This window comes from Mobula hypostoma, chromosome 4 (genome assembly GCF_963921235.1).
Source record: "Mobula hypostoma chromosome 4, sMobHyp1.1, whole genome shotgun sequence".
Classification (NCBI taxonomy): Eukaryota; Metazoa; Chordata; class Chondrichthyes; order Myliobatiformes; family Myliobatidae; genus Mobula; species Mobula hypostoma.
The window spans coordinates 99,163,594-99,182,179 of record NC_086100.1 but is presented as its reverse complement, the minus strand read 5'-3'; the positions used below and the strand labels follow the sequence as shown (position 1 = coordinate 99,182,179).

General features: G+C 43.0%; 1 protein-coding gene across 11 annotated transcripts in view; it reads right to left on the bottom strand.

Moving 5' to 3' along the window:
• The window catches only part of LOC134345510 (uncharacterized), a 267,873-nt gene that overhangs the window by 206,407 nt on the left and 42,880 nt on the right, over positions 1–18,586 (bottom strand). For all 11 annotated transcript variants that reach the window (XR_010017712.1, XM_063046270.1, XM_063046269.1 and 8 more), the window contains 3 exons: positions 8,255–8,355; positions 3,505–3,574; positions 2,318–2,448 (listed from right to left, as the gene is read on the bottom strand). Coding sequence is in view for 10 of the 11 variants with exons in the window: in XM_063046269.1 (XP_062902339.1) it covers positions 2,318–2,448; positions 3,505–3,574; positions 8,255–8,355 (302 nt within the window). In the remaining variant the exon portion in view is untranslated. The remainder of the gene's footprint in view (positions 1–2,317; positions 2,449–3,504; positions 3,575–8,254; positions 8,356–18,586) is intronic.

Genomic DNA, 18,586 nt, shown 5'->3' with positions numbered 1-18,586 from the left:
ATCATAAACAAGAACATTACACACTGCTCGATTTACCTTTTAAAATCTTAGGGCAAAAGATTAATATTTATTTTAGGTAGAATTGCACAAAGCAAAACAGTTAAATATAAAACATCAAAAACAACTTATACTTGTAATAATACGTTGTGATTCTATTGTCATCTCAACATATAATACGGGTTAATTCTGTATGAAAATATAAACAATCTTCAATGGACTCATCAATGTTTTTCTAACATTTTCCAGGATGTCCATGTGAAACGTGATTGATAAAGCATACAAAATGGGACTATATTCTCAGAGGAAATTTATGGCTCACAAATATCCACTTGAAGTCTGCCTATCTGATTTATTTTATCACTTTTTGGTATTACTCAAGCATTAACCCTGACCCACGTTATTTTATAGCCTCCCTTATAAACAAAATTATAAGTAACCCTTATAAACAAAATCTGAAATATACCAGATGAACTCAAATCCACAATACAAACATAATGGTCTGAGGCCATTTAATACTGGTGAGGCCACCTTTAGAATATTGTGTTGAATTTTGGTCATCCTAGTTTAGGAAAGTTGCCATTAAGTGAGAAAGAGTGCAGTGTAGTTTTGAGGATTTTACTAGGACTAGAGGAATTAACTAGAGGAATTAGAGAATTAGAGGAGAAAGGTGAAGCAATTTTTTTCATTGACATGTAGAAGAATGAGGGTGACCTTACAGAGATGTACAATATAGAGGGACATGCACAAAGCTTGGACAAATGGGACTTGCTTAGATGGGAATCTTTGCTGGTTTGGACCAGTTGCGCTGAAGGGCATGGTTCTGTGCTGTACAACAATGGGTTGTTGTGAGTGTTGCTTTGACCCCAGCATCTGCAGATTATTTTGTGTTTAAGAATGGGCTGTCAAGCTAGTTAGGGATTCCTTTTCTAGTCAGAGGTGCATTTCTTATTTAATATTAGCAAGGAACAAACAGCTGGAGGAACTCAACAGGTCGAGAGGCATCTGAGATGGAAAGGCAATTGTCAACATTGTGGGTCAAGGCCATGCATCAGGACTAAGGGCGACGAGGGCTGGTAGATAATATGTGGCCCATAGAGGAGTGAAGGATGATGGGCAGGAGAAGCAAGGTGGAGAAAGTGAATTCGCAAGACAGAGGCATTTGGGTGACAGGTGGAAGCAGTCAAGGGCAGATAGAGTAAGGTTAAAATTGGAGACAGAGGATGAAGGGTGATGCAGAGACACAGACACTACAAGTGCTGTAATCTGCTAAGTAAGAATAATGAGACCATTAAGGGAGAGAAAAGGAACCAACCAGAGGAAGAGGTTGGGTGGATAAAATATCTGGGTTATAGGTAGATGGACAATATGAAATCAGCAATGCAGCTTTTAAAGTCCAGGTTAGGCATGGCAATATACATAAAATTAGAAAAAGAAACTTCCAATTTTTCTTCCCCATACTACCAACAAGGTCCAGGATTTTTATGAATTTTAAATATTTAATAGAACATAACACAGTAAAGGCCCTTCAGTCCATGATGTGCCAAACTTTTATCCCATGTACCTAACACTTACATCCTATGTAGAGTTTCTCCAGTGTCTCTAATTTATCTGCCTCTACCACCATCCCTGGCAGTGCGTCCCATGCACTCACCACGAACCTCTGTCATCTCCTCTGTACTTTCCTCCAGTCACCTTTTTTTATCCTGTCATATTAGCTATTTCCATCCTGGGAAAAAGGCACTGGTTGTCCACTCAGCATGCCACTAATCATCTAGTATACCTCTATCAAGTCCTATCATGCTCTACTCCAAAGAAAAACACCCTGTCTCACTCATCCTATCCCCATACGACATGCTCTCTAATGCAGACAGTATCCTGGTGAATCTCCTCTGCATCCTCTCTGAAGTTTCTTCATCTTTTCTATAATGAGACAACTAGAAATGAACACAATACCCCAAATGATGTTGATAGAGTCCCTGCAACAGTCCCTCCTGGGTGCCCTGACTAATGTTTCTGACCACAAATGCTGCAGATCTGCTGAGTATTTCCAGCATCAATAGTATTTTAATTCAGTGAACATGGGAGGTCAGCCACTTTGGGAATTCCCCCCAAACGAGTACCATTTTATACCTTAATGGCAATGTATGTTTATATAAAAAATTGCTAAGCAACAACTGAAATTATAAGCTTAATTGAAGCATATTTTATAGATCAGCCATTTCTGGGAAGTTGATACTTTGAAAATTATGCACATCACAGACAACTGTGTAAGAGGCAGAATAGACCTCTAATACAAACCAATATGGTTTGTACTTACCATCAACATTAGATCATCTCCTGTCACAACTGCAATCTTCATGTCTAATTGTGCTTTCTCAACAACCTTCTGCAGAGCTGCAGCACAAGCCAAAGGGTTCACACCACCAGCATTGCAGACCACACGGATTCCTGAAGTACAAAATAATTAATGTAACTTCAGAAACGTATTCATCCTCTCTACAACTTTTTATACCATCCATTGCTTGTATAATCTTTAACTTCTACCAATATAATTTCAGCAGTCATCTTCTTAACAAACACTGATAAAAATTACTCGAGGTCTTACCTTCACCTCAAAGTGAGTTATATAGTCATTTGCACATGCATCAAGAAATCCAAGCAGAAGGTGTGTTACACCTGCCCATTCACCTCCTCCCTTACTTTCATTCAGGGGCATAAACTGTCCTTCCAGGTGAGCCAACACTTCACCTGTGAATCTGCAGGAGTCTCCTACTGTATCCTGTGCTCCCAATGTGGTCTCCTCTACAAAGGCAATGTAGATTGGGGGAACCACTTTGTCAAGCACCTTCACTCTATCTGCAAAAAGCAGCATTTCCCAGTGGCAACTCATTTTAACTCCAATCCCCATTCCCATTCTGACATGCCAATCCATGGGCTCTTCTTCTGCCACAATGATGCAACTCGCAGGTTGGAAGAGCAATACCTCCAACCTAGGTAGTCTCCAGTCAGATGGCATGTATGTTCATTTCTCTAACTTCCGGTAATTTTCTCCCCTACCCCCTTCCCTCTTCTTCAATTCTCCACTCTGTCACCCTCCTACCTCTTCTTATCACCTGCCTATCACTTCCCCCTGATGTCCCCCCCCTCCTTTTCTCCCATGGTCCAATCTCCTCTGGGACGTCAGAGATACCCTTTTTAATACAGAGCATGATGGGCACATGAAAAACCCTGCTAGGGATTGTGGTAAAGGTAGATACATAGGGGTATTTAAGAAAATCTTAAGATAGGCACTTGTATGGTAGAAAAATGAAGGCCAAGTGGGAGAGAAGAGTAAAATTGATCATAGGCTAGGTTAAAAGGACGCACAACATTGTGGGCTGAAGGGCCTATAATGTTCTAATGGCATACAAGTCACATCTTTTTGATAAGTAACCTGCTATATGGGTTTAAAGATTATAAACTGTAATTAAGTTTATAAGAAAAAGAAGAAAAAGAACTTCTTACCTCTTTTATGAATATCTTTAATAAATGGGGCCATTGCAGTCTGCACAAAATCAGGTACATATCCAAGATTCTAGGAAAAAAGCAGATTATGTTACTTCAGAAAATCTGCAAATAAATCATGGCTAAAAAGTGTTCAATGAACTTCATGCTATCATTGAAACTAAGTACTAGATAACATCATTGCACACACATATACAAATCAAGGGAAGAGATATATGCTCTGCTGAAAGAATGAGTACTTTCCACACATCCTGCATGATTTGCAGAATATTTTCACATTTTTCTGCTTGAATTTCAGACTTCTACTGTAGCCTTCAGAGAAAGGCAAGTTTTTTGAAAGCTAGATACTCTTTTCTCCCTTTTCATGAGGTTTTAGACCATAAGACAAAGGAGCAGAAGTAGGCCATTCGGCCCATTGAGTCTGCTCCGCCATTTTATCATGAGCTGATCCATTTTCTCCTATTTAGACCCACTCCCCTGCCTTCTCACCATAACCTTTGATGCCCTGGCTACTCAGATACCTATCAATTTCTGCCTTAAATACACCCAATGACTTGGGCTTCACTGCTGCCCGTGGCAACAAATTCCATAGATTCACCACCCTCTGACTAAAAAAATTTCTTCGCATTTCTGTTCTGAAAGGGCGCCCTTCAATCCTTAAGTCATGCCCTCTCGTACTAGACTCCTCCATCATGGGAAACAACTTTGCCACATCCACTCTGTCCATGCCTTTTAACGAAAGTTAATTCCACAACCCTCCTTTACTATGGGAGAATGAAACTAAAGTGGGAGAAAAGAAACAGAGAAGCATTTCAGGACAAATAAAGATGTGACTTAGATCCTGAATAGCAGAACCAGAAAAGACATTTCATTGATAACTCAGTAGCAGAGAAATGGCTGCTCTTAAGCAAAGAGCCAAATGGCTTAAGGGTACATGAAACACACATGGAGGAAGTGGAGATGATTTCCATTATATAAGAGTCAAAATGATGACAGAAGCGAACAAATTCACTTTTCTGCATCTGTCACACAACATAGAAAGTTCAGCCAATTATGCAGAATATATTAGAGCACTAGCAGCCAGAGGAGATTCACACAGCAACAAATCAAAATGAATAGTTGATTAGCACAGGTCTTTAGTACTTGGCCAGGTACTCAATCTGAGCTGGATGCTTTCCGTGGTTTATTCTCCTCAGAGACTAAAATCAGAGTCATTGGGCACTGTGCCTCCATGTTTTGAAGGTCAAATGAGCATAAAAGGCTTTGAGTTCATCAAGTGAAACTTTATTATCACTTATGTCACTTTGTAATAGGTGATAGTATTCAAGCATCCTTCAGTGATTCAAGTTTGGTCTTGAATTGGCACTTCACACATGAAATGGTTTTCCAGAGATTGTACCTGGTTCTCTTGTATTTTACTTGGTCACCAAATCTGAATCCCATTGATCTGGCCCTTGGCAGATTGCAGATCTCATAGTTCATTTAGGGTTTCTGGTTGAGGCAGACTAAATGATTTTGTGGGGACACACTCATCTATGACTGCTGTTATAAAGTCCATGGCAACTGTGATGTATTCATTCAGCTCCTCTGATGAGTTCCTGAACACACCCTTATCCACTGATTTGAAGCAAGAATAGTTTGTCTTCTATTGTACATTTTAAACTATTTCCATGAAACTTCAGCCTATTGGGGCAGCAACATTATTGGGCCAAAATGTACTGGTTCTGATGTGTCTCAATTAACCAGAATCCATTGTAGTTCAAAGGAATAGAATACTGCCATAACTTGGGAAGGATGTGACCATAACTCTAAGTTTCTAGACAGTTACAGAAAAGGTTAAGTCAAGACTTCAAATGAAAATGCTAAATCAAGAGAAAACCAGCAGCCCCATATTACACAAGGATTTCGTTCCTGAGAACTGTCCCCAAGCCAACTTTTCCATTTTCTACAATAACCCAAGTCATAAACACTGAATTACATCTGCTATACTTCTTTCATGTTATTAAATAATCACCCTAAAGGTACTCATAATTAAATTAATGGAGCATATACTATCCAGTCATCAGTAACATGAAACATTATTATTACCAGCTTGAAAAATGTTTTAAAGTGTACAGTAGAAGTTGCATAAAGTCAGATTTCTGTTAGTCGAGTTACTCATAAGCCAGAGAACCCCTGCACTTTGATAGTTTCTAGAAAGGCTGATTTTAATATCTCAGTCATACAGGACAGACACCAGCTCTTCAGCCCAACTCATCTGTGCTGTCCAAGCTGCCTTAACTAAGTTCATCCCATTTGTTTGCATTTGGCCCAGATCCTTCTAAACCTTTCCTATCCAAGTAACTGCCCAAATGTCTTTTAAATATGGTAATTGTATCCATCCCCACCACTTCCCCTGGCAGCTCATTCCATACAACCCCCAGCCTCTGTATGAAAAGGTGGCTATCAGGTCCCTTTTATATTTCCTTCTTTCCCTCATATTTTAAAACTCTTCCGGGGAGGTGGCAGAGGTGGGTACAATTACCACATTTAAGAGGCATTTGGACAGTTGGTACTTCCACTTTTGGACTCCTCAATAGACCTTGGTTATTCACGTTATCAAAGCTCATGTTTTCAATCCATATAAACTCATACTCCATGATTAATCTAACCCTTTCCTCCTACATATCCCATAACTCCCTATTTTCTTTCACCCATGTACCTATCCAAAAGTCTCTGAAATGTACCTAATGCATCAGCTTCAACCACCACCTCAAGTTGTGCATTCCAGATAATTCCCACACTCTTAACATCTCGTCTAAGCTTCCCTCCATGACCTTAAAAGGATGCCCTTTGGTATTAGCCATTGCTGCCCTTGGAAAAAAGGCACTGACTGTCCACTCTATGATTCATATAGTCTTATATAACTCTATCACAGTGTCTCTCATCCTCCTTTACTCCACAGCCCGCTCAACCTTTGCACATAATGAAAGCCAACACAGTATATGCCTTCTTAAACTCCCTTTCAACTTACACTGGATCAATGGACTAGACTGCTAAGAATGCTGCCATGTACTCTGGCTTCCAGTTTGAAAATGTATCACTTCACTCTATCTGGCACTTGTCAGCCCAGCTCTGAATCCTATGTCCATTGAAACCAACGGCAACCTTTGTCATCTGAAAACTTACTGACTCCCTTTCCACTTCATTATCCAAGTCATTTATAAAAATCTCAAAGAGCAGGGATTCCAGAACAAATCCTTGCAGAACAGCACTTGCCACCGCCCTCCTGGCAAAACACACTCCATCGAACCACCTCTGCCTTCCGTGGCAAGCCAATTCCGAATCCATGAGCCAGGTTTCTATGGACCCCTGCCTCCTGACTTTCTGAATGAAACTACCATGGGGAACCTTGTCAAGCACCTTAGTAAAATCCACGTACACCACATCAGCCACTCTACCTTCATGAATTTCTTTTATTACTTCTTCAAAAATACCAATCATGACCTATCCCTCACAGAGCCATGCTCACTCTCCCTAGTAAGACTATGCTCTCCAAATGCACGTAAATTCTGTCAATAAGAATCTTCTCCATTAGCTTTCCCACCACTGACGTACGACTCACTGGTCTATAATTCCCAGGATTATCCTTATAACCCTTCTTGAACAAAAGTACAACATTTGCCATCCTCCAAAACCTCTGGTACTATTCCTATGGTCCATGAGGACTCAAAGATTATTGTTAAAACCACAGCAATCTCTTCCCTCGTGTCCTGTAGTAACTTGGGGTATATCCTGTCTGGTCCTGGGGACTTATCTATCCTAATGCTTTTCAAAAACTCCAACAATGCCTTTTTCTTAACCTTAATATGCTCCAGCATATTAGACTATTCTATGCTGACCTCACATTCGTCAAGGTCCCTCTCACTAGTGAACACTGAAGCAAAGTACTCATTAACGACCTACCCCACCTTCTCTGAATTTAGGCATATCTTTCCCCTTTAGCAATGAGTTGTCCTATCCTCACTCTACTCATCCACCTATTCAACACGTGTCCAACACCAGGGAGATTTCATTAATCCTATTCGCTAAGGCCTTCTCATGTCCTCTTCTAGATCTCTTTAATTCCTTTCTTAAGCTCCTTCCTGGCTACCTTATAAACCCAGAACTGCACGCAGCTCTCCAAATGTGTCCTTACCAACGTCTTATCAACAGCTATAATAATAAGACTATCTCCTGTACACAAACATGCCAAACACCTTCGTCACCATCCTGCTGTGGCTGCTTTGACAGAATTACGTAGCTATACCACTAGGTCTCGCTGTTCTACAACACTTCCCAGGGCCTAACCATTTATTGTGTATCTAACTAAATGCTGGGAATTGTTCATTTCTACAGTGGGGAATACAACTAGAATAAGACTAATCAGTCTGAAATTACACCACCCAGTAATAACTCTGAAGCTGAGGGTTTCAGTGAACTGAAGGAAAATAAACACTATTCCAGGTCACTTTGTAAGATGAAGAAATTACATTAAATTTTTTTTTACTTATCTACCTAAACTGGCACCCCTCTTGAAAGCTGAACTAAAAGAAAATGGCAGGAAGTCTACCCTAGAATGAACTAACCTGTCCCACTAATTAAGGATGGTATTCTATTGCTCCCATTTTGCTTTGCAACCCTCCCTCCAACAAAAGGACCTTTGAAATAACATTGTGGACTGCATCATGACTACATGCCAGCTATTTTCAAAGCAGAAACATGTTCTCACAGGTGATTTGGCTTTAGCAGCAGTGAGCAAAGACATGGTGATTTCAGACAGGTAATCAAACACCAAGAAATCCAGGTTTCCACCATACACCAACTGTGGAACTAAAAGAGACAAAAGAAAATTGTTAAAATACATTTTAAAGCATACATAGTTATTCTCATATACATGTGCTGACTTACTGATTATGCATCTATCTTCACCTTTAAGTGACTTTAATTTCCCCAATTTTGATTGGTGCCAGATGTTGTAGTGAGCAGTAAAGATGTCAGGAATGACAGGCAGGTGGTGGGGCAAACTTGTAGCCATTGGAATGAGCTGCAGTGCAATAAAGTTGCAGTGAAATCAAAGCAAAAAGTATCAAATACTGGTCTTAAGGTGTTATACTTAAATGCCCGCAGCATAAGGAATAAGGTGGATGACCTTGTCGTACAGCTACAGATTGGCAGGTATGATATTGTGGCCATCACTGAGACCTGGCTAAAGGATGCATGTCTCTGGGAGCTGAACATCCAAGGATACACGGTGTATCGGAAGGATAGGAAGGTAGGCAGAGGGGGAGGCGTGACTTTATTGGTAAGAAATGATATTAAATCATTAGAAAGAAGTGATATAGGATCAGAAGGTGCAGAATCTTTATGGGTTGAGCTAAGAAATAGCAGGGGTAAAAGGACCCTGTTGGCAGTTATTTATAAGCCTCCAAACAGCTGCAGGGATGTGGACTACAAATTACAACTGGAAATAGAAAAGGCTTGTCAGAAGGGCAATGTTATGATAATTGTGGGGGATTTTAACATGCAAGTGGATTGGGAAAATCAGGTCGGCACTGGATCTCAAGAGAGAGAATTTGTAGAATGTCTGCGAGATGGCTTTTTAGAACAGCTTGTTGTTGAGCCCACTAGGGGATCGGCTGTACTGGATTGGGTATTGTGTAATGAAGCAGAGGCGATTAGAGAGATTGAGGTGAAGGAACCCTTAGGAGGCAGTGATCATAACACGATTGACTTCACTGTGAAATTTGAAAAAGAGAAGCCGAAATCTGATGTGTCGGTATTTCAGTGGAGTAAAGGAAATTACAGTGGCATGAGAGAGGAACTGGCCAAAGTTGACTGGAAAGGGACACTGGTGGGAAAGACAGCAGAGCAGCAGTGGCTGGAGTTTATGCGAGAAGTGAGGAAGGTGCAAAACAGGTATATTCCAAAAAAAGAAGAAATTTTCGAGTGGAAAAAGGATGCATCAGTGGTTGACAAGCGAAGTCAAAGCCAAAGTTAAAGCAAAGGAGAGGGCATACAAGGAAGCAAAAATTAGTGGGAAGACAGAGGATTGGGAAGTTTTTAGAACCTTACAAAAGGAAACCAAGAAGGTCATTAAGAGGGAAAAGATTAACTATGAAAGGAAGCTAGCAAATAATATCAAAGAGGATACTAAAAGCTTTTTCAAGTATATAAAGAGTAAAAGACAGGTGAGAGTAGATATAGGACCGATAGAAAATGATGCTGGAGAAATTGTAATGGGAGATAAGGAGATGGCAGAGGAACTGAACGAGTATTTTGCATCAGTCTTCACTGAGGAAGACATCAGCAGAATACCGGACACTCAAGGGTGGCAGGGAAGAGAAGTGTGTACAGTCACAATTACGACAGAGAAAGTACTCAGGAAGCTGAATAGTCTAAAGGTTGTGACGAGAATACACATAAAATTAGGATGTTTGCTGGCCTGGGTTAGCATCAGTGACATCAGCAAGTGGTCTGCCACCTGCCCTCAGGGGAAAGAGAGATAAGGGACACAATGAAACAGCACCTGGAGATGTGTAGAGAGCTGTCTGGAGCGGCTCCCCCTTTGAACCCTGAACTGTTTGAAGTGATGGACAGGCGATACCCCAGCAGGGGGATAAAAAGGGACAGGTTCGCTAAGGCAGGACACACATGCCACCCGAGGTAACGAGACCCTGGAAGCGGTACGCCTCTCACGAGTCGGTGGGAAGTACCAGACAACGGCCAGGGTGGAAAGGTACGATCAGCGGGAACCCGGTGTGTGTCCGCCCTTGCCTGGGTGCCGGGTTCACTGCAGAGGATCGACCGCATCTGGAGGAGGGGTCACAGTCGGTGACCTCAGGTGACATCACCAAGGACCTGCCCAAAAGCTGCTTGTGAGCAATATCGCCGGTCTGTGAGTGAAGCCGTGTCTGAATGATCACTTGTTCCTGTTCCCTCTCTCTCTCCCCCCACGTTGTCCATCGCCATGGAAACGATTACTGCGAACTGAACTACTAAACTGGACTGAACTTTGAGTCACTTTGAAATTTGGTCATTTACCCCTAGACAACGATAGAGCTTGATTGATGCTGTTATCTTAATTCTGTGCACATGTGTGTTTATAATCGCTGAACTGTTGCATTTATTATCCTTTCGATTACTGTGTTGCTTGTTTCTTTAATAAAACTTTCTTAGTTCTAGTACTCCAGACTCCAACTGAGTGATCCATTTCTGCTGGTTTGGCAACCCAGTTACGGGGTACGTAACAAGGTAGATAAATCTCCCGGACCAGGTGGAATGCACCCGCGTGTTCTGAAGGAAGTAGCTATGGAGATTGCGGAGGCATTAGCGATGATTTTTCAAAAGTCGATAGATTCTGGCATGGTTCCGGAGGACTGGAAGATTGCAAATGTCACTCCGCTATTTAAGAAGGGGGCAAGGAAGCAAAAAGGAAATTATAGATCTGTTAACTTGACATCGGTGGTTGGGAAGTTGTTGGAGTCGATTGTCAAGGATGAGATTACAGAGTACTTGGAGGTATATGACAAGATAGGCAGAACTCAGCATGGATTCCTTAAAGGAAAATCCTGCCTGACAAACCTATTACAACTTTTTGAGGAAATTACCAGTAGGCTAGACAAGGGAGATGCAGTGGATGTTGTATATTTGGATTTTCAGAAGGCCTTTGACAAGGTGCCACACATGAGGCTACTTAACAAGAGCCCATCGAATTATGGGAAAGTTACATACGTGGATAGACCGTTGGCTGATTGGCAGGAAACAGAGAGTGGGAATAAAGGGATCCTATTCTGGTTGGCTGCCGGTTACCAGTGGTGTTCCACAGGGGTCCGTGTTGGGGCCACTCCTTTTTACATTGTGTTACGTACCCCGTAACTGGGTTGCCAAACCAGCAGAAATGGACCACTTAGTTGGAGTCTGGATTACTGGAACTAAGTAAGTTTTATTAAAGAAATAAGTAACACAGTACTCTAAACGTAAGGATATAAATGCAACGGGTTAGCAATGATAAAACACACATGTACACAGAACTAGGATAATAGGATCAATCAAGCTCTATCGCAGTCTAGGGGTAAAATGATCAGTCTCAAGTGACTCAGAGTTCAATTCAGTTTAGTTCAGTTCGCAGTAATCGCTGTTGTGCCGTTGGGGAGAGAGAAAGAGCGAATGCTGATATTCAAATCGGATTCAACAGACCTTTGATATTCCTCACAGTTAGCTTTCGGCGCAAGCCCTTTATAATGTCTTCTGAGGTCACCGACTGTGACACCTCCGTTCCGGATACAATCGTTCTTCTGTGGTGAACCCGGCACCCAGGCAAGGGCGGACACACACACCAGGTTCCCGCCGATCGTAGCTTCTCACCCTGTGCATCTATGGTCGGTCCCGCGACCAGACCTCCAAAACTCTCACCAACTTGTGGGGGCACACCGCTTTTCCAGGGTCTCGTTATCTCGTAGTGTCGTGGTGTGTCGCTTGCCTTAGCGAACCTGTTCCTTTTATCCCCCTGCTGGGGTATTGCCTGTCCATCAAACTTCAAATAGTTCAGGTTCAAAGCAACTGGTCTAAACAATACTCGGACTGTGTCTCTTTTCGTTAATCTCTCTCGTCTCTCTCTTATTAGCATTTTGAATGTTTCCCCCATTTGTCTCTTTTTTATCTCTCTTATCGGCATCAATCTTCTGATAACTTGGTCACACCCATACCCTTCAAAGGATTTTTACCGGGATAAAAATTATAGGCATGAATACATTATTAGATACACACAAATATACATGTTCATTAGCTATTTGGCTAATACAGAGAATTTTAAGTTGCGAACACCTTGACTGACAGTCAGCAATCACATTTTCCGTTCCTTTTATATGTGTTATTTTAATAATCCTCTAAAATCAGGCTCCAACTTAGCAAACTTCATAGTGGCCAAAAACACTAATGAGTTGTGATCAGTGTAACTTCTCAGTGGTTTTTGTCCGGACCAAGATAACAAGGGTCGTCCCATACCAACTTAGCATTCTTTGGCAAGAGCTTAGTAAGAGGGTGGGTAATATCTGCAAAGTACTTGCAAAACTTCCTATAGTACCCCCCCACCATCCCCAAGAACCTTCTCAGGGCTCTCTTGTCTGTCGGGGTGGGGATTTCCGAGATAGCCCGCACCTTAGCCTGCATTGGAGCCAGCTGCCCCTGTCCTACCACAAATCCCAGATAAGTGACCTTCGCGTGGCCGAACTCACTTTTTGCGAGGTTCACTGTCAGGTTGGCTTCGGACAGCCATTTAAACAACTCCTCTACTGCCACAATGTGCTCCTCCCACGTGTCACTCCAGACCACTACTTCGCCAATATACACTTCTGTGTTCTTTAGCCCTTTTGTCACTGAATTAATCATTCTATAGGGTTGTTGCTCACTAGGCTGACCTGATGTGACAGCAACACCATGTCCCAGTTATTTGCATCGCCTTGGGACATTTGGACATACGTGTGCGTGCCGTTTAATTAGCTCTCATAACGGGTCGCTTTGTTCGGGGATTAAGTGAGAGAACCCATCAGCAAAATTGGTCAACACAATAGAGTTCTCCCATCTGGTCAGCACCACACTTATCTTTTCAAAATGGGTCCTCCCCTTATCAGGTGGCAGCCTAGCCTCATTAATTTTCATGGTATCACCAGCTAGATCTGTTTTCTGATCATGGTGAGCTTTTAACATGTTAATAGCCTCTAACTGTGTTAACTCACGTCTACAATAGTCAATAACATCCTTCCTCCTGTGTGCCCAGTAGAACTCTTTCATGATTCCGCCGACTGTTTTCCTCCCCCCCAAAATGTCCACCGAGGGGTATCTTGTGGGACAGGTTAAGAATCTCATCCCCATAAATTTTTGGCACCACCCCCCATTCCTCATCTGCGGGCACAGTACTTGGTCTCCATTTCTTCCTCAGTACTCCCTCCTCCACACAATAGCCCACTGGCTCCCTTTTTAATTCTGCTTCAGAGAGACCTGTCTCTACCGAAACCATCAGCTCCTCATCTCGCTCCTGTGCCTGTACAAATTCCTTCCTGGCTAATGCTAAGTCTGCCTCAGCTCCCTCACTTCCTCCTGTTCCACTACGCTCCTTCTTTTCACTTTCTACCTCCCCCTGGTACAAGGCTGTTCTACCAGTTTCTACACGTCTCAGCTAAAGCTATATCAGCTTCGGCAGCCTTTCTGGACATACGCCGAGTCATTGCGCAAACGGGATAAACCTGTGAGTCCATGGGCGGGGCCTCAATGCTGGCAGGCTGGCTTGTCAGTTTTACTGCTGAGAACACATTTCCGCCGGCGAGGTCATTACCGAGTAAGACCTCCACGTCTTTCATTGGTAGCTCGGGCCTCACCCCAATCGTGACCAGTCCTGAGACCAAGTCGCTTTTTAGGTGTATCTGGTGCAAAGGTACTGCTTCAGTCCTTTTTCCAATGCCTTTTATGACCCTGACCTCCCCAGTCTGGGTCTCTGAACTAAAGTCTAACACACTGTTTAATATCAATGACTGACAAGCTCCAGTGTCTCTCCAGATCCGTACTGGAACTGGGTTTAACCCCTCCTTCACTGACACCAACCCGGCCGAGAAAAACCTCTCGCGCCCTTCCTGAACTTTATCAGACCTCTTCTCTCCTAGCGGTTTGCTTACCAGCTCAATACAGCCAGTCGGAACCGCCGTTTTTCCTTTCCGCATCTCCTTCTTTGGGGCAAAGCACCTGGACGCAAAGTGTCTGACTTTCCCACAATTATAGCATATGACCCCAGGAGACTTCCTACCAAATTGCTCCTGGTCTACATTATCCTTCTCACTAGTCCCCAGCTTACTTTCTGACTTTTCTGGCGGACTCTCCCCACCGTCCTGACTACCCTTCTGGTAGCCTTTACTCGGGGTAAACTTCGTTTTATGTGTCAACGCATACTCATCCGCTAACTTAGTAGTTGCAGCTAAAGTGTCTGCCTCTTTCTCATCTAGGTAGGGTCTCATACCGTCTGGGACACAACCTTTAAACTGCCCAATCAGGATTAGCTGTAGCAGTCCGTCATAATCCTCATTGACCCCCTTCGAGGGGCACCAATGCTCACAATATAGAAACATAGAAAATAGGTGCAGGAGTAGGCTATTCGGCCCTTCGAGCCTGCACTGCCATTCAGTATGATCATGGCTGATCATCCAACTCAGAATCCTGTACCAGCCTTCCCTCCATACCCCCTGATCCCTTTAGCCACAAGGTTCATATCTAACTCCCTCTTAAATATAGCCAATGAACTGGCCTCAACTGTTTCCTGTGGCAGAGAATTCCACAGATTCACCACTCTCTGTGAAGAAGTTTTTCCTAATCTCGGTCCTAAAAGGCTTTGCCTTTATCCTCAAACTGTGACCCCTCGTTGGAAAGTGTATGGTTATGCACTTTGGCAGAAGTAATAAATGGGCAGACTATTATTTAAATGGGGAAAGAATTCAAAGTTCTGAGATGCAACGGGACTTGGGAGTCCTCGTACAGGATATCCTTAAGGTTAACCTCCAGGTTGAGTCGGTAGTGAAGAAGGCGAATGCAATGTTGGCATTCATTTCTAGAGGAATAGAGTATAGGAGCAGGGATGTGATGTTGAGGCTCTATAAGGCGCTGGTGAGACCTCACTTGGAGTACTGTGGGCAGTTTTGGTCTCCTTATTTAAGAAAGGATGTGCTGACATTGGAGAGGGTACAGAGAAGATTTACTAGAATGATTCCGGGAATGAGAGGATTAACATATGAGGAACGTTTGTCCGCTCTTGGACTGTATTCCTTGGAGTTTAGAAGAATGAGAGGAGACCTCATAGAAACATTTCGAATGTTGAAAGGCATGGACAGAGTGGATGTGGCAAAGTTGTTTCCCATGATGGGGGAGTCTAGTACGAGAGGGCATGACTTAAGGATTGAAGGGCGCCCATTCAGAACAGAAATGCGAAGACATTTTTTTAGTCAGAGGGTGGTGAATCTATGGATTTTGTTGCCATGGGCAGCAGTGTAGGCCAAGTCATTGGGTGTATTTAAGGCAGAGATTGATAGGTATCTGAGTAGCCAGGGCATCAAAGGTTATGGTGAGAAGGCAGGGGAGTGGGACTAAATGGGAGAATGGATCAGCTCATGATAAAATGGCGGAGCAGACTCTATGGGCCGAATGGCCTACTTCTGCTCCTTTGTCTTATGGTCTTATGGTTGTAAAATTTGTTGGGTACATCCAGGAGGGTTTTTTTTTGACACAGGGGCTACACTAAGACCTTATATTTAGAATAAGCCTAGCCAAGTGATCAGAGTTTCAGTGGAACAGCATTTTGAGGATAGTGATCACAGCTCCTGTGATCCTGTGATAAAAAGGGACAAGAATAAACCTCAGATGAACTGCTAAATTGAGGACAGGCCAGTAGCAGTGGCTGTTGTTGGGTAAACCTACGTTTGTCATGTGGGAGTCATTTGAAGGCCAACTGGTCACTCAGGACCAACATTTCCGAGGAGACAAAAGAGAAAGAAGGCAAGGTTCAAGAACGTTACAAATTTAGCCAAAAAGAGAAAAGAACTATATGTAAGGTTTAGGAATTGGAAATGGAACAGGGTTCTTGAAGTACACAAAGAAAGCAGCAAATAACTTGCAGAAGGCTACAGGACGGTTTAAAAAGTTCATGAAATGCCCTTCACCAATCGAAGTAAGGAAAATCCCAAGGCATTTCATACATAAATTTTAAAAACTTGAGGGTAACTGAAGGACAAAGAAGTAAGTTTATGCATGGAGCCAGAGGAAGTGCTAAATGAGCATTTTGCATCAGTATTCTTCAAGAAGAACAGAGGGGAGAGTAAGATGACGGAGGGATACACCAATATTCTAGGGCAAGTTGATATCAAGGAGGAGGAGATAGTGGATCTCTTCAACGACAGTAATGAGGACAAGTCCCCTGAAGTTATCACCCCACGGCATGTATATTTATCACACTTAAATAACAGCTGTATTTTCACATTCATAAAAAGTAAGGATTGGCAATACTGCTCCTCTATTCATTAAGACGTAAGTTAAGCCATAATTTCATTGTTCTGCTCAATCCACAACCTGGAGTCACAGTGTAATACAGCATGGACACAGGCCCTTCAGCCCATCATGTCCATGCCAACCACATGCTAGTCCCAGTTGCCTGTGATCGGCCAATAACCCTTCCAGACTCTCCCAAGCAGCCTAAGTGCTACACCTGTCCATACATCTCCTCCCTCACCTCCAGGGCCCCAAAAACAGGCCTTCTAGGTGAAGCAACACTTCTTCTGCATATCTGCTAGGATTGTCGATTGTGACTAGTGATCCTGATACAGCCTCCTCTACGTCGGTGAGACCTATCGTAAACTAGGGGACCACTTCGTCAAGCACAACCACACCACCAGCCATAAGCAGGACTTCCTGGTGGCCAAACATTTTAATTCCAATTCCCATTCCGAGTATCGATCCATGGTCTCTTGTGCCAAGGTGTGGCCACGCTCAGGGTGGAGGAACAACATTTTATATTCCACCAGGGCACCCTCCACCTGATGACATGAATGTTGATTTTTCCTTCCGATGAACAAAATCCACCCCCCACCCCACCATTCCCCACCACGGCCTTCCATTTCTTTTCTCTTCCCTATTACTTCCCCATTGGTCCCCTCTACCTTCCCTTTCTCCTATTGTCCACTCTCCTCTCCTATCACATTCTTTCTCCTCCAGCCCGTCACCTTTCCCACTCACCTGGCTTCACCTATCACCTTTCAGAAAGCCTCCTCCCACATTTTTATTCTGGCATCTTTCCCCTTCCTTCTCAGTCCTGAAGAAGGGTCTTAGCCAGAAACATTGACTATTTATTCTTTTCTATAGATGCTGCCTGACCCGCTGTGTTCCTCCAGTGTTCTGTGTGTGTTACCTACCCAAATGCTGTTTAATTGTTGTAATTGTATCTGCCTCTGGTAGCTCATTCCAGATACTCATTATCCTCCGAGTAAAGAAGTTACCTCCCAGACCTCGCCCTTCTCATTTTATAGCTATTCCCTCTAGTTTTGGACTCTACAACTCTAGGAAAGTCTATGACCATCCGCCCTATCCAATACTCCTTCATGATTTTATAAACATTTATGTGGTCACTCCTCATTATCCTGTGCTCCAGGAATACAGATAATCATAGCCAACCTCTCCCAATAAAGCTCAGGCCCTCTAGTCTAAATAGCATCCTTCTTCTGAACCCTCTCCAGCCTGACCGAAACTTTACACAATACTCCCTAGTGCTGTCTCACCAATGACTTACAGTTACAACATAATACCTCTAATCCTAAATGATGCACTGCCTGATGAAGGCCAGCATACTAAATGCCTTCTTCACCACCCTATCGACTTGTCTGGCCACTCAGTAAACTGCATACTTGTACTCGCAGGTCATTCTGTTCCACAAGACTCATCAATGCTTTGTCATTTACTGTACATGTCCTACCCTGGTTTGACTGCTCAAAATGCATCACCTAACACATATCTAAGTTGAAATCCATTTGCAATTCCTCAGTCCATCCCCCTAACTGATGAAGATCTCTTTGCAGTTCATTGGAAACTGCTTTGCTGTCAACAAGATGCCCTAATTTAGTACCATCAGCATAATTGCTGATAATTCCATGTATATTCATATCCAGATCATTTACATAATGGTGCCACATCTTAGCAAGACCAGAAATTGGAAGATCATACAGTTTAACAAGTGGCTAAGGAGCTGGTGTAGGAGGGAGGCATCAGGTTTTCTGCATCATTCTGCTCTATTCCAGGGAATGTGGGACCTGCATCTGAACTGGATGGGAACTAATATCCTAGTGGGAATGTTTCTTAATGCTGCAGAGGGAGGGGTTTAAACTGGAGTTGCAGGGGATGGGAACCAGAGTGCCAGAACAGATAGTGCAGAGTTTTTGGAGGCAGATGTTAAGACCTCAGACAAACTCAGCAATCAAAAGGTTAAGCATGGTCCAGCTGATGTCCTGAGGTGCTTATATTTCAATGCAAGAAGTATTGT